This window comes from Penicillium manginii, assembly GCF_028828005.1.
Source record: "Penicillium manginii strain IBT 31320 chromosome Unknown utg000009l:1.0-3297300.0:1.0-3298630.0, whole genome shotgun sequence".
Classification (NCBI taxonomy): Eukaryota; Fungi; Ascomycota; class Eurotiomycetes; order Eurotiales; family Aspergillaceae; genus Penicillium; species Penicillium manginii.
The window spans coordinates 182,632-196,385 of NW_026643110.1; the positions used below are offsets into that span (position 1 = coordinate 182,632).

Genomic DNA, 13,754 nt, shown 5'->3' on the forward strand with positions numbered 1-13,754 from the left:
TTTGCCTTGTTATGTTGATCTGGTGGAGTCTCATGAACTAAACCGTGGAAATCCAGGGGTTCGCGGAGGAGAGTAGTATGTCATGCATGCGCGGTTGGTAAATTAGTGGAGATTCTCGAAATTCGGCCCGTAATGAAGCCTAGTCTGCTCTATTATGTGTTTGTACATATGATGTAAGGTCAGAAAATTTATACGCGCTTCTCGCTCACTGACGATGTTCTTGGTTCGCCGACTGGGGTTTCGCTTCTGTTGATGGCTTTCTCTTCTTCCCGCTTCTCACTCTCCTTTTTGACGTTGCGCCATTCCATTCCCAATGCCGGAAGCACCGAGACGCAAGCAAGTGCCACTGGTACGAAGTATGCATTGCGGAGGGCGGTGTTGTAGACTACCAACACGGCGTCGAGCTTGTCTTTCGGCACAATATCTGCGAGTCCAGTTGCACCCGCCTGAAGAATAGCAGCAGCATTGACACCAGAAATATCGGGCAATGTTTCAACCAGGTAATTTGTGTAGAGATTCTGACTGACAGCCACCCAGATCGCGCCGCCGAGTGTTTGGAACAGAAACATCAATGCGACACCGATTGAAACATCCGCTTGAGGGAGAACGACCTGCGCTGCCATCGTGGGCTGTTGCATTCCGCACCCTAAACCGAGACCGAAAAGTACCTGGTAACCAATCCAGGCTGCATGACCAGTGTCAACTTTGAAGGTACTGATCATTCCGGCACCTACTGCCATGAGCAGCGCCGCAACAAACATGAACGGCACATATTGCCCCACGCTTGCGATGATTTTGCCACTGATGATGCTGGCAATGACGAGGGCCAAAACCATTGGGATATTATCAATTCCGGATTGAACAGCACTAGTGCCTTTCACCCCCTGGAACCAGAGTGGTAGGGTGTAGAGCATCGCGACCATGGCCCCGTAGATAAGTGAGGTGTATACGGCGGCGCAGGCGATGCTGCGTTGTTTGATAATTCGTGGGGGAATAGTCGCGTCTTCTTTGCGCCAAAGTTGAACGATTGTGAAGGCGACGAAGAGAGCTCCTGCCACGACAAATAGAGCGATTATGCGTCCATTGTTCCAGCTGTAGGTCGTGCCGCCCCATTGCAGGGCTAAGAGGAAACATATCACGCATGGAAGGAATAAGGCTGTACCTAATGGGTCGAGGCGGATTAGTTGGCGCCTGAGTGTTGCTGTCGTGGAGAGAGATGGCGTATGAAGGAAAAAGAAAATGATGAGAAGTGTTACTCCCCCGATCGGAAGGCTGATAACAAGTCAGTTTGTGTATAGCACCGAGCAAAAGGTATTGACTCACTTGATGTAAAAGCACCATCGCCATGTCACTCGATCGGTGAAAGCACCTCCAAGAAGCGGTCCAATGACGGCAGATATTCCAAATATGGAGCCCATGAGACCGATAAAAAGAGGCCGCTTGTGCAGAGGCATGACTTGGGTGATAATGACGGTGGCGCCATTCTGGATGCCCGCTGATCCAATTCCAGCAATGGCTCGACCGACGATAAATGAAGTGGAACTAGGTGCTGCTCCACAGACAGCAGAGCCGATCTCAAAGATAACCACCGCAGCCAAAAAGAGTATCTTGGTCGAATAGAAGGTATAGAGTCGACCCCATAGAAGTTGCGTCGCGCTGCTGGTTAAGAGATAGGCGCTGGCGTACCAGCCGATATCACCGATGGCATGGAATTTATCGGAAATAGCAGGAACGGCAGTTGCAATGATTGTTCGGTCCTATTCGAGAATTGATTTTAGTCTGTGGTTGGAAATTTCCACGCAGAGTAGATAAGTGACTGACCAGCGCGACGAGGAACATAGCACTCATAAGGGCGACAATAATCAAGGCAAGTCGAACTCCTGTGATTGATTGGTCTTGAGGATTAATATTGCTTCTAGCATCTTTATCCACACTAATTACACCCCCAGGCTGATCTAGGGGGGGTATCCCCTAGTTCTTTTGATTGTGGTTGCGTATCGTGCATGGTGATTGTTGAGTGTTAGGCGACGAGAAATGGTTGAAATGATACTCAATGATGATAAATTCCCAAAATATTCTTATTAGTATCGTTTGGTAGTCAGAAATGCATATGTTGGAACTCCTATTCTTATATGATTGTTGTTGATTCTCGGGGCTTTTGCGAAGGAATATTCGGCGCCGAGAAGGATCAGCCTTGTGCTGCTTCGGCGCCGAACCATTTTGTAAGGCCCCGAAAAGGAGTCAACCACAACCAAATGACTCGATGGTTTTTCATGGATAGATAGAATGAATAATGCAGAGAACAAAAAAAACTTATATTGATAGAAATTTTAAATCAGGCTATTCCACTTTTGCCAAATCTCTATACTTTAATACTACTACTGATACGTTACCTCTCAACTCTACTGGCTTCGGTTGGTAAAACCTACCATGTGTGTTCCGGTAGAAGAGAATGTAAAAAAAAATTGAATAGAGAGACCAAGAATAACTAAAAGCTAGAGGTGACGCGCGTGAGGGACTGGAAGGACCTTCGGGGCCAACTCTGTTGGCTCCGTCGCTGCGGGGAATTGCAGTTGGAGTTGGAGTTGGAGTACTTAAAGGCGGGGACGATCGCGATCACCCCATTTCCATTCCCCAATTGCATCACTCTTTCTCAGACAAGACCATAATGTCGGAGCCAAAGTCAGTCGCAATTATCGGAGGTAAGTATATCTCAACATGAAAATTAATGGCCTCGGAGCTCTGAAGAGATAGTCTCTGATTGTGCGCAGCGGGCATATTCGGCCTCTCGCTGGCGGCAGCCCTACGTGACCGAGGTAAGTATTCATTGAATGAATGAAGGTGCTGAAAACGGCTCTCGGCTAATCGATGATTTTAAAGACCACAAAGTTACCGTGTTTGAGAGATATGACTATGATCAGAACTCATATGATGCAAACGATGACGAGATACAGGCCGCATCGGTGGATCACAACAAAATTGTAAGGCTACAGAAAAAACGAAACTACGCATTCGAGGTCGGGCGCTGAAAGCTATCCCTATTCTAGTTCCGAGCATCCTACGGCAAGGAAATTCATTACCAGCGCCTTGCCATGGAGGGGCGAAAGTTTTGGATTTCAGAAGACGAGAAACGCGGCTGTTCGCAAGAGGGCTCCGATTCAGAAGAGAAGAGGATTTTTGTCAACAGCGGTATGCTGCGAGTGCAGCCATCAGATCACCTCGAAGCATTGGAAAGAGAAACACTGGCAAATATGGAGCGTGACGGCTTCCGAGATGCGCAGTTCGTGAAGAGCAACGCTGAAGACCAACAACGCGCAGATCGTTTAGGGTGGAAGGATAAGCTGCTCGATTTCACGATCCCGGATTCCTCTCCTGCCACCTCTTATGAAGCTGTGCTCGACTCCCTGGCCGGATTCGTGAGGTGCAGCAATGCCTGTGCCCACTATCAGAAAGTCGCAGCGTCTCAAGGCGTTCAGTTTCGATTTGGGCAGGAGCTTGGCGCCGTGGATTCGCTGGTGAAAGAACCTAGTACAACCGAGCCCGAAAAGGCTAAAGTAATTGGATTGAAAACGAAAGATGGTGTTATTCATAAAGCTGACGTTGTGGTGGTTGCTGGTAAGGAACATCAATGCTTTAAGACTGCCTATGATATAATGATTCTGACCGCAAATAGCCGGGTCCTTTTCCACGCAGATTCTTCCCGACTTGAGTTACCACCTCGAATCCTCTGCAGGAAGCTTAGCTATCTTCAAGATTAACCCGAACGATAAGGAACTTTGGGACAAGTACTCCCCTGAGAAATTTCCGGTTTTGACCTGGAAGAGTACCCCTCGAGACCCCACTGGAAAAGACACTGGTAGCATCTATGTGCTACCTCGTACACCGGAAGGCCTTCTGAAAATTGGATATCGGGGTTTGAAGGTAAGTGGTCCAGAATTACCCAGCAAGAGTGATGGCTGAGAGAATCTTCAGTTCACCAATTTCAAACCTGCGCCTGGCGGCACGCCGTTTACTCAAGATGGCCAGTGGTCAGTACCTCTTCCGCCAAAGGAATGCCACTCTCTGCAAGAACAAGCCGAATATTCCATTAGGCAGTTTGTATCTATTTTCTTGCCAGAGTTCAGGGACGTCCCGTTTCACTCTGCCAAGCTCTGCTGGTATACGGACTCATTGGACAATTCCTTCGTGGTAAGTGCATAGATTACTCACACTTAGAGCAATTTCTCTGCCACTAACTACATTTAATAGATTGACTATGTCCCGGAGTATGCAGAAAAATCCGTATTTGTCTGCACAGGTGGCAGTGGCCATGGGGCTAAATTTCTACCTATTCTTGGAAAGGTGAGTCAATAACACAGCTTCTTGGCAAGGGAGCCTGGCTAATAGATTTAATTAAAGCATGCGGCAGATATTCTTGAGAATTCTTACCAGAGCACGTCTTACATGCGTCCTTTTTGGAGGTGGCGGCCTGATGTACCCCGAAGGAATGGCCTCGAAGAAGGGCCGGGTGGATCTCGCAACATCTCCAAGCCATCTTCTTAGGTACCCTACTTAGATTCCAAGGTCGATCATTGCAAGCACGGGGTCTACCTAGGTATCCGACGTGCTATATCCAAGCAGAATTTTGCTTTGGAGCTTTGAAATCTATACTAGAATTATACATCAGAAAACATTTGAAGTCTCATCCTCAAGACTGCCCAGGTGGTGAAAACAAACATCTTCCAAGATTGTCTGTCCATCTCTCACCTACTAGTTTTGTATACAAATCAGCCTCCCGCCATTTAATTCTCTAGATCTCGTGATGATATGTGTCGATCAAACTCTCAAGGTCCTCCAATGCAACACAGGTTTCTTGGCACCAAACAGCCAAGACCGGGCCAAAAGGCTGCTATATCTTGGCAACTGGGATTTTTCTCACAAGGTAGAGAGCCCAAAGTATCTTGTTTCAGATTTGGCAAAGGTTGGCCGAGCTTGATGGTAAATGCCAAGAGCTAGGCGCGGCACCCGGCCAAAAACAAAGCGATGTTCGGCGCCCCTGGGAACCCTGGAAGTGTTGCGCTTTGATACTCGGACTTGCCCGAGAGTTTGTTAGTAGAAAAGAAGTTATAAAGTGGCAGGATCACGGTTTCTGGGCAAAAAGACACAGATATTTTGCTTTCTCTGTATACCGAAAATGCCTGGAGAAAAGAATGGCGATATTTCGAACACCATTCAGGTCTCATCGAGCGATGGCAGCCATGAGCAAGCGACAGGTTCAATTCGCAGGTCTTCTCAGCAGCCCAAGGTCGTTGACCAAAGGGAAACCGATGATACAACATACTTCTACAACACAAACAAGGATCATGTTCGGCCTTTGACACCCGAGCTGGAAGGCAAGCTGGTTCGTAAGAACTTTTGGTATCTCCTAATACAGACATGGTGGATTTCGTTCCTCATCCATTTGGATAAGTCGACTCTTTCATCCGCCAGTACAATGGGTATTTTTGACGATGTCAAAATGACCAAGAACGAGTATAATCAGCTTTTTATGTTGTTCTATGCCGGATATCTTATCGCACTCTGGCCTGGTGCTTGGATATCGCAGCGAGTGGGCCATAAATACTTCATCACTGGATCTCTCTTTCTCTGGGCTTTGCTTCTGGGTGTACATCCAGCTGTAAAGACTGGAAAGCAAATGATGGCAGTACGTTTTCTTCTGGGAATGGTATGTTTCGACTCAAACCTACGTGCAACAAAATATGAATGACTAACAAATAATAGACCGAATCACAGATTGTGCCCTCTACCGCCGTCCTCCATCAAGCCTTCTTCCCACCCAAAAAGAGCCCTTGGGTTCAGCTGCTATGGTGGGCATTTGGAAGTCTCGCCAATGTCATGTTGACTATGATATCCTATAAACTCATCGTTGATGATGGCAACGGATCACTAGCTGGCAGTATCTCCTCTTGGAAGTGGCTTCACATCGTCTGTGCTGTCCTTACATTTGCGATATTTGTACCACTGTTGATATTTCTTCCAAATTCGCCACTCGATGCCAAGTGGCTTTCGGTTGAGGAAAAAGTCCATACTATCGAGATAATTCGCGATACGCATGCCGGTGTGTCGAACTCGACATTCAGATGGTCTCAAGTTCGCGAGTCTTTCGCTGATTTCAAGAGTTGGCTTTTTATGTAAGGCTTGATTCATTCTGCTTGTATCTTTTGAGATTGCTAACTGATATCTTTTAGCTTCCATATGTTCTTCAATGAGCTGCCGAATAATACATCACAACAACTCCCTTTGATAGTCGTCGGATTTGGTTTCACACCAGCAGAAAGTGCGCTATTCAATATCATTAAGCCCATTTGGGGGTTTATTTTGATTATCGCATCTGCTGCACTGCTTTATGGTACGCGACTGGGAACTGGATATACCTGCGCCATCTCTTATATACCATGCTTTGTCGGTGGGATAATCGAGGTAAGTCTACTAATACGAGAAATTATGTCGTATGACACTTTTGCTAAAATCAAAACATGTAGCTCGCTGCGCCGTGGTCAAATAAAGTCGCCCTTGTTGTGGGAACCCAGATTTCGACATTCAAGCCATCTTATTTGTTAGGGCTGAACTGGGCGGGAACTACAACGACAGGGCATACCAAGAAGCTCACTTTAATGACATCTTGTATAGTCGCTGCTTCCGTCGCCAACATGGTATCACCAGAGTGAGTCCAAGATCTAGAGAGACCTATTAGCTGGAATTTATGACTAAACTTTAATTTCTCAATAGGTTCTGGGAATCAAAATATGAACCTCGATACGTTTTACCATGGGCCTTCATGACCGCCTTTTGGCTTATATCCCCCGCTATGTGTATCATCATTCGCTTCTACCTTCAGCGCGAAAACAAGCGACGACAGCAAATTCTTTTCGAGATTGACTCTGAATCAGACAAGGAAGAGGTTATTGAAACAGGGAGTGAGGTTGTCAAAATTAGTGATCGTGACCTCGACCGCACGGACAGACAGAACCTAAAATTCATTTACCCCCTTTAGGTTACCTGGAGCAAACAGATAATTGGGATGGAGTGCCCCAAGTGGCACTGCTTGAGTGAGTCAGTTGGAATTTGTACTTGGGTGCCCAGGTGCGAAAAGAATAGATAGCGAGGAGCAGTGAGTGACTAGATAGAAGTTGAATTATTCATAAAGGCCACTTTTCCTGACGCCCCTTTGAACATTGCTACTACTAGCTACTAGCTAGAACATGGGATACCATAAGCTTGATAGAATGTAAATTCCGAGTCCGAGCTAAATTAATTCAAGTTGAGGTTCGGAAAACTTGGACGTGGTAATCAACAGCTTGGAGTGTTCCATCATGATACATTGGAAAATAAATTTCTGCAATTTATGGATACATCCTTGAGCCTGTGCTGACTGGCTTGAGGATGCCGGCAGTCTGCAAATCGCGTATTAGATTTGCCAGCATGAAATCACAGCCACGCGCTGCGACAAAACTCATAGTGACTGGCATGTATTCTGTGGTGAAAGATATGGTTGAATTGTAGGGTACCTCTCCCACAGGAACCACGAAATCGGGGACATCGGCCATGTTAGATATGCGTCCATCTTTGAATCCCATAGGCGGTTCCGTCGGTGCACTGGAAAAATTAGCTTCTATGAGAGAAGAGAAACATGACTGGGCGCCTACGTAAGATAGACGTTGCGGTATTGCGTCTCCCCTTTGCTGTAAGGATAGATGTACAGACCCTCGGAGCAAGTGTGTGGGTCCGCTTTGCCATATGCCTCAGTTTCCCACCAATCTCTGAAAATTGTCCTGTTTTTCAGTGCCACATTGTAAGCAGAATCTCCGCCGTTATCCTGGCCCCATTCCCAGCGCTTTAAGGGACCGGGATTGATAAATGGATGGCGGCCATTATGCTCCGCGGCGTAGTCTTTGTAGAAGGGTAAAGCCAAGGAGCGATACTGCCCAACAGATGTGAGAATAGCGTATGTCTTTCTAAAAGTTATCAAGATGAAACAGGAATCCAAGGTCAAAATACTTACGGTATTAAGAAGTTCCGTCAGGCTGTTAGGTGCGTTGTTCGGATGTGTTTCTTTCCATCGAGTAGCAATATCCACATATTCCCGCTGAGCTCCCAAAAACGTCTCCAACTTTTGAACAAGAGCCTCAAGTAAAGAGCCGGCATCGGTATCAAAATCAGGAAAGGAAGAATTCTGATAAAATATCCTCTTTGGGTACTTGTGATGATCGGTGAAGTTTGGATACCATGCATGCATCGTGGTAGACCATATCTCAGCATCGCGAGCGAAAACCCCTGCCGTGTCAATATCATGACATAGAGGAAGGACGTGGTCAAGATCAATTGCACCAGTTGAGGGTCGATTGGCGAAAACACCTTGCAGACTGCCAGGATTTCTCATGGAACCACCCGTATCGCTACCAATGGCAATGTCAAGCCAATCGTATGAGGCAATACCAGCACCTGGTCCGGATGAAGAGCCTCCTGGAGCTTGGTAGCCGTCGCCCTTCAAATATTGTCAGTTCCAATAAAAAGTTACGGCAGTTAGTGCACCTACCCTCGGATTGAAGGGACAGTGGAAGTCCACCCAGTCAGCAGTAGGATTATCGCCGTTAGCAAACTGAACAGTCCCCATTTTGCCAACAATTACCACACCCGCATCAATCAAACGTTGAATAGCAGAGCCAGTGGCGTTTCTTGCAGGGTATAAGTCATAAAAGGCTCTGTTGCCTCCGCTAGTTCGCAGACCCTTCAAATCGAAGATGTCCTTGACACCACAACGCAGCTATTTCCAGTCAGTTGTGTGCACTCAATCTAATTGTTTGCATTATGAACTACCCTACCCCAGCGAGTGGTTTCTCAACGGTAGGCGTATAATATAACCTAGATGGCACGGCAATGCTTTTGGTCATGGCACCCTGAACGATAAAGAAGTTAGCGGAAGTAGTTAATTTAGATGGCGACCGGGCTCTACTGGAATATTACCTCTGTTGCGGCTGGCAAAGGTGAAAAGCCGCCCATCTCATCACTGACTGTCCCTTCCGTGAAAGCCAGTTGATGGTCGGAATAAAGTCGGAACGCTTTGAAAATATCACCGGTTCTAGGGGATATAAAGTATGGACCATTCGGTAGGCTCTTTTGTAGATTGGCATGGACTAAACTTGAAGGCTGTTGAGGCTGATACTCGGAAGAGATAAAAGTCAACATATTGCCGCCAATATTGGAATGTGAGTCCAGGGTCGACTCGGAAGCAATGTGGCCCTGGCGCTGGCCATTGTATTGAACAAATATAACTGGAAAAAGATGTCAGCCTATGAATAGAGGAGGTAATATTCAGAACTTGAACCCGAGTGAGAAAAAAACACACCTTCGAGGAAGCCACGTCCAAAGACATCATCGGAAGCCGTAAATTTAGCGACAGTTTCTTCGAGATCGCCTGATGTGAAGGTTGTTGTATTGGTCCGGATGACGGTCAACGGGACGATATCTGAGGCAGTCCAATTCCAGTTGACTGTTGCGAGAGATGAGAGCCTAGAGACAGAAACGCCTCCTACCCAGTAATTAATCCCATCGAGCGAGACCAGCTTTCCCTTGTCGCGAATGGCGGCTGTAGCAGTGACAAGTACACCAAAAAGACAGGCTAGCATAAGTATGCCTGAAATGGATTGAACCCTTGGAAGCGCGGCCATATTTTGTTCAAAAGGAATGGAAGAACCAAATTATGTAAAGTATCGCGGGGGGTGCTTGCGATAGAGAGACTCTCGCCTCTGAAAGTGGTTGCGGCCTAGAGATACCTTAGCAACGACTCACAAGCCCGGGTATAATTACTTGATGACAAAAGGAAGCGTCCGAGAGATTAATTAGGCCCCGACTCTATCCACTTGGTATCCTAAGGTAGATATTTACGCTTGACTTTCCTGTCCATGATACGCCATTAATACTAGTACTGGGTTGATCTTCAGGTACTTAGTAAAGCCGAAAATCGGATCCTGTAGGAAGAGATCGCCCGAACTAAACAGGCGATTTTACTTGGCAATTGCGAAGATAACGAGCGACGTGGTTCCACTGAGCATTGGCGGTCGTTGCCGACGCAGATTTACTGAAAATTGATGACTCTGCCTTTGATGTTTCATTCTGACCAATGAGTGGGTCATTCTTATCCCAGATCCAACGTCTTTTGGAGAGAAAATCAATTGGAGTCATGGAGTAGAAACTACTAGTGGAGGCTTTCTGAAAATCTCTCATTTGGGCACGAGGAACTTGGGGGTTAGATTTTGCTAGCACTCAGCGGAGCTCTTGGCAATCTTATTATATTTGGGTATTATGTAAATTTAATTAGTATGGGAGAATATCTGAATGATATTAGAATTCTCCGAATAGAAATGGAGAGGGGGGTGGCGTATTTGTCTAGGGTAGGCAAGCATATCCTTATTTCTCACAACTACTTCAATCATGTATCGAATCAAGGCCTCTGTGAAATGTGTTTCAGTTATTCTCCGAATATAGAATCAATATTAATCTTGAGAAGTTTTACTTTATTCTAACTTTAGCGAACGCTATGTATATATGTTTTCTTAGAGTTGACTCGCCACACTATCTTATTATGTGGGAAAGTTACAAAAATTCATAGTTTGATCCAGCGACCCATCCACTTCTTGTTCAGTTCCTTGGCCTCATCCACCAGCCCCAACTCCAAAAGCAATTGGACAGATCCACGGATAGACGAGTGCAATGAAGAACTCACCCAGGCATGGGTCGGGGCCGTATGTTCTCCGATAAAGATTGTGTTATGCTCCGTCTTATGATAGGCCGGGATATAGAGCTTATGCTGTTCGATATCAGGTCTACACCAGGCAGTCGCAGTGTGTTCATCTTGAAGCCAGCAGAGACGCTCGAAGTCACCGGTATAAAGATCTCTAGCATGTTCACCATGCAGTGAAACGATCGAGTCCAGTACGGTTTGAACATGTTCCTCGTCCGAGAAACTGACGAAGCGATCGCTCCAATCTCCTCCACGGTAGTGCATAATGAGACCGGGGCGTGATTCGTTCAAACCGTAGACAGGATAGTAAAGTGCACCGATCGGATCGCTGGGCGGCTTCGAGTATCCGCCGAAAATGGGCCGCTCACCTTTCTCCCAGAAACGCTCCGAAAAGAGCAGAGCAACTTTGCAGGCGGACTTGAAGCGAACCCCGGCTTCGCTGATTGCGCGTCCCAGTACTGACGAGAATGTCGGTAAATCCATGAAGCGAGTCATAGTGAATGGCACTGCCATGATTGTGTAGTCGTATTCCTTTGACTCAAAGGTTCGATTGGTGACACTTGGATACCAAGATAACCGCGAGCGAGTTGTTCCATTCGGACCTCGAACGGACTCCAGCTTTCGAATTTTTCGGTTAAGAACGAGTCTATTTTTGACATGGGGCATGAAAGCCTCGGAAAGTCGGCTGAAGCCTCCGTCAATGCAAAGCCAGTGAGTCTCGCCTATGGAGCCAGGGCTGCCATCCAAGCCGAGGTTGGAGTTGTGATGAAGTTCATCCCAGAAGACATCGTAGTCTGAATCCGTCAAGATTTGATCGGTCACATTCTCGCTGGCTTTGAAGACATGGCGCATCATGGCCTGTTCGCTCCAGTCATCCAAGCCTTCCTCCATAGCAATCTTATGGGCTTGCCATACATTCTTCTGAATCGATTTGAGAGTTGTCGCGTTTTTCAAAATATCGTCCATCTTGCCTTGGGTATCTTCGTATTCCGAACTGGTCATGGATGGCGGACTTTTCAAATTTGGATCGGCCTCGATTTCCCCACGCGTTGGAATACGACCATCAGGGTGTCGACGGGTACCTTGGGCAATGAGCTCATTGGGGTGATGCTGGACCCAAGGAATGAAGTCAATTTTCCAGCGAGAATCATTTTTGTTCATATTATTCAGAACCTCGGCCATCTGGAAGGTGAGTTGGTGGTCAGTGTACAAGAGAGTCTCATTGTCCTCTTTGTAGGTGACGGAATGTGGGAGTCGCATTGGGCCCATCTCCGCCCATTCTTGAGTGTCGGCCATGTATTTTGTTCGAAATCGTCCTCCAACCCGGTCGCTAGCTTCGATAATTTCCCAATTATGAAGACCGACACTTTCAAGCATGAGAGCGGTTGCAAGACCAGAAATTCCACCACCGACAATGGCGATCGAAGTATTTTTGGACGAGGCTGCAGATGAAACACCCCCATTGCTATCGGTTTTTTGTTTGATGGCAGATACTCCGTCAAACCAAGTTCCAAGAGAGTCAAAGTCTTTCAGGAGAGGAATGTTCATTTCAGCGGTAGATCTTTTTTGAACCTTTCGTTGTAGATGGACAGGTTTGCTTTTGCCGATAACTTGACCCAAATCCCCATTCTGATTCTCGCTGTATAAGAAAATGCAGTTTGCAGAATCGGCATCGTTGGGGACTGCCCATGCTAAGCGCTGGGGAGGTTGGTATTTGATTGTATAATGGCCGATGATTGCCTTTGGGTTTGACACATCGGAGTCAAGGCAGGAGTCGTAAACAGCTTTGATAGCTTTAGGTGGATAACCTCGCCATTTCAGGTAGACATTGGCCAGCTCGCCAGGGTGAACAGCATCGGAAGTAGTAACGTGAACGATAGGCTCTGGCGACGGGTCAGGCACAGCTTGGGCTTGGCCCAGCAGCAGAGCCGCTACTATGAACAAAATCTTGCGACTCATTGGAGTTGGTAGGACGCAGACCACTCAACTAAAGACGCGGTCAGCCATGTTAGTTATATAGAAACGAGCGGCGGAGATTCAATCATACTTTGGGGACCCCGAGAGGCGCCAAGAATGTAATCGCGATCGACACGGCCTTGCCGCACGAAAATCACCCCTCAAGGGAATTCTGCTTACTCTCTTACACCTTCAGGGTACTTGCAGTGGATTTTGCTTTTCCTCTCCGAATACGGAGAGTACCCTATGCGCGGCCAAGCCAGGCTTGTCAATCGCTATTCCACTTTAACCAATTGCGATATGCCGTTCTGATGGGTTTCCATTCAGCGGTCGTCAGGGTATTTCGTGAATGGTGCATGAAGGGTGGAGTTTTTTTTCTCTTACAAGAAATTCTATCCCACAGGGTCCCTGTGTGAGTAGGATTGATTTGGTGACACACAAGAGCTTGGGGTATGACATTCGTCAGATCCCCCATCACACAGTATGTGGCCATCTTTTCCGTGCAACCTCATAGAGTGTCGCAAAATCATCTACAGCAGTTGGAGACACATTATTGGTGGAGTTTCCCCGGTGATATTCGATGAAATCCCCCATGGTGCGCATATTGTAGGAGCACGTTAGCGGGAGCGAGTCGATGCGATCCGGAGCTAAGCGCTGGATATGGTCGTGGGCAATTTCCACCATCATTCTGGTTAAAGTCTTAAGCGTGGCATGCGAGTATTCTCGGATTTGCGGCGAAGATATTTCGCTAGAGATTGAGTCACTGCTGTCTAGAATGTATCGATGAAGGCGAATGAGGGATCTATCTCGAATTAGAAATCAACTACTTCAGGTTAACTTCTTCCAGTAGATGGAAGTCGTAGATGTAGTATACTGGCTGGAGTTAGGAGCATTTCAGTGCTTACCTGATGACAATTCCACTTGCACCACACTGGTATCCATGTACAGACTGTCCCATTATGATAGTGCAAAGCTCTCGCAGATCGTCGTCCAAAGCTCTCAATTTAGAGAAGCTTGG

At 46.9% G+C, this 13,754-nt stretch overlaps 6 protein-coding genes across 6 annotated transcripts; 2 read left to right on the top strand and 4 right to left on the bottom strand.

The window, feature by feature from the left end:
• Nucleotides 1-188: 188 nt before the first annotated feature.
• On the bottom strand, nucleotides 189-1,848 carry N7533_011827 (MDR family MFS transporter; the record flags this gene model as incomplete). The annotated part of the gene is made up of 3 exons (XM_057108477.1): nucleotides 189-1,272; nucleotides 1,324-1,757; nucleotides 1,822-1,848. 3 exons carry the CDS (start codon nucleotides 1,846-1,848, stop codon nucleotides 189-191), a joined length of 1,545 nt encoding a protein of 514 aa, XP_056953578.1.
• An 820-nt stretch (nucleotides 1,849-2,668) lies between these two features.
• Nucleotides 2,669-4,542, top strand: N7533_011828 (NAD(P)/FAD-dependent oxidoreductase; the record flags this gene model as incomplete). Its single annotated transcript, XM_057108478.1, has 8 exons — nucleotides 2,669-2,702; nucleotides 2,772-2,816; nucleotides 2,881-2,981; nucleotides 3,048-3,615; nucleotides 3,674-3,921; nucleotides 3,973-4,188; nucleotides 4,249-4,341; nucleotides 4,399-4,542. The coding sequence occupies 8 exons, from the start codon at nucleotides 2,669-2,671 to the stop codon at nucleotides 4,540-4,542; spliced, it is 1,449 nt and encodes a 482-aa protein (XP_056953579.1).
• A 631-nt stretch (nucleotides 4,543-5,173) lies between these two features.
• On the top strand, nucleotides 5,174-7,033 carry N7533_011829 (putative allantoate permease of the major facilitator superfamily; the record flags this gene model as incomplete). The annotated part of the gene is made up of 5 exons (XM_057108479.1): nucleotides 5,174-5,704; nucleotides 5,761-6,170; nucleotides 6,228-6,459; nucleotides 6,522-6,703; nucleotides 6,769-7,033. The coding sequence occupies 5 exons, from the start codon at nucleotides 5,174-5,176 to the stop codon at nucleotides 7,031-7,033; spliced, it is 1,620 nt and encodes a 539-aa protein (XP_056953580.1).
• Nucleotides 7,034-7,382: 349 nt separating this feature from the next.
• On the bottom strand, nucleotides 7,383-9,707 carry N7533_011830 (uncharacterized protein; the record flags this gene model as incomplete). Its single annotated transcript, XM_057108480.1, has 7 exons — nucleotides 7,383-7,635; nucleotides 7,686-7,990; nucleotides 8,042-8,524; nucleotides 8,576-8,803; nucleotides 8,862-8,936; nucleotides 9,004-9,311; nucleotides 9,386-9,707. The coding sequence occupies 7 exons, from the start codon at nucleotides 9,705-9,707 to the stop codon at nucleotides 7,383-7,385; spliced, it is 1,974 nt and encodes a 657-aa protein (XP_056953581.1).
• Nucleotides 9,708-10,642: 935 nt separating this feature from the next.
• Nucleotides 10,643-12,739, bottom strand: N7533_011831 (flavin monoamine oxidase family protein; the record flags this gene model as incomplete). Its single annotated transcript, XM_057108481.1, has 1 exon — nucleotides 10,643-12,739. The coding sequence occupies one exon, from the start codon at nucleotides 12,737-12,739 to the stop codon at nucleotides 10,643-10,645; it is 2,097 nt and encodes a 698-aa protein (XP_056953582.1).
• A 471-nt stretch (nucleotides 12,740-13,210) lies between these two features.
• On the bottom strand, nucleotides 13,211-13,694 carry N7533_011832 (uncharacterized protein; the record flags this gene model as incomplete). The annotated part of the gene is made up of 2 exons (XM_057108482.1): nucleotides 13,211-13,538; nucleotides 13,642-13,694. 2 exons carry the CDS (start codon nucleotides 13,692-13,694, stop codon nucleotides 13,211-13,213), a joined length of 381 nt encoding a protein of 126 aa, XP_056953583.1.
• Nucleotides 13,695-13,754: the final 60 nt, after the last annotated feature.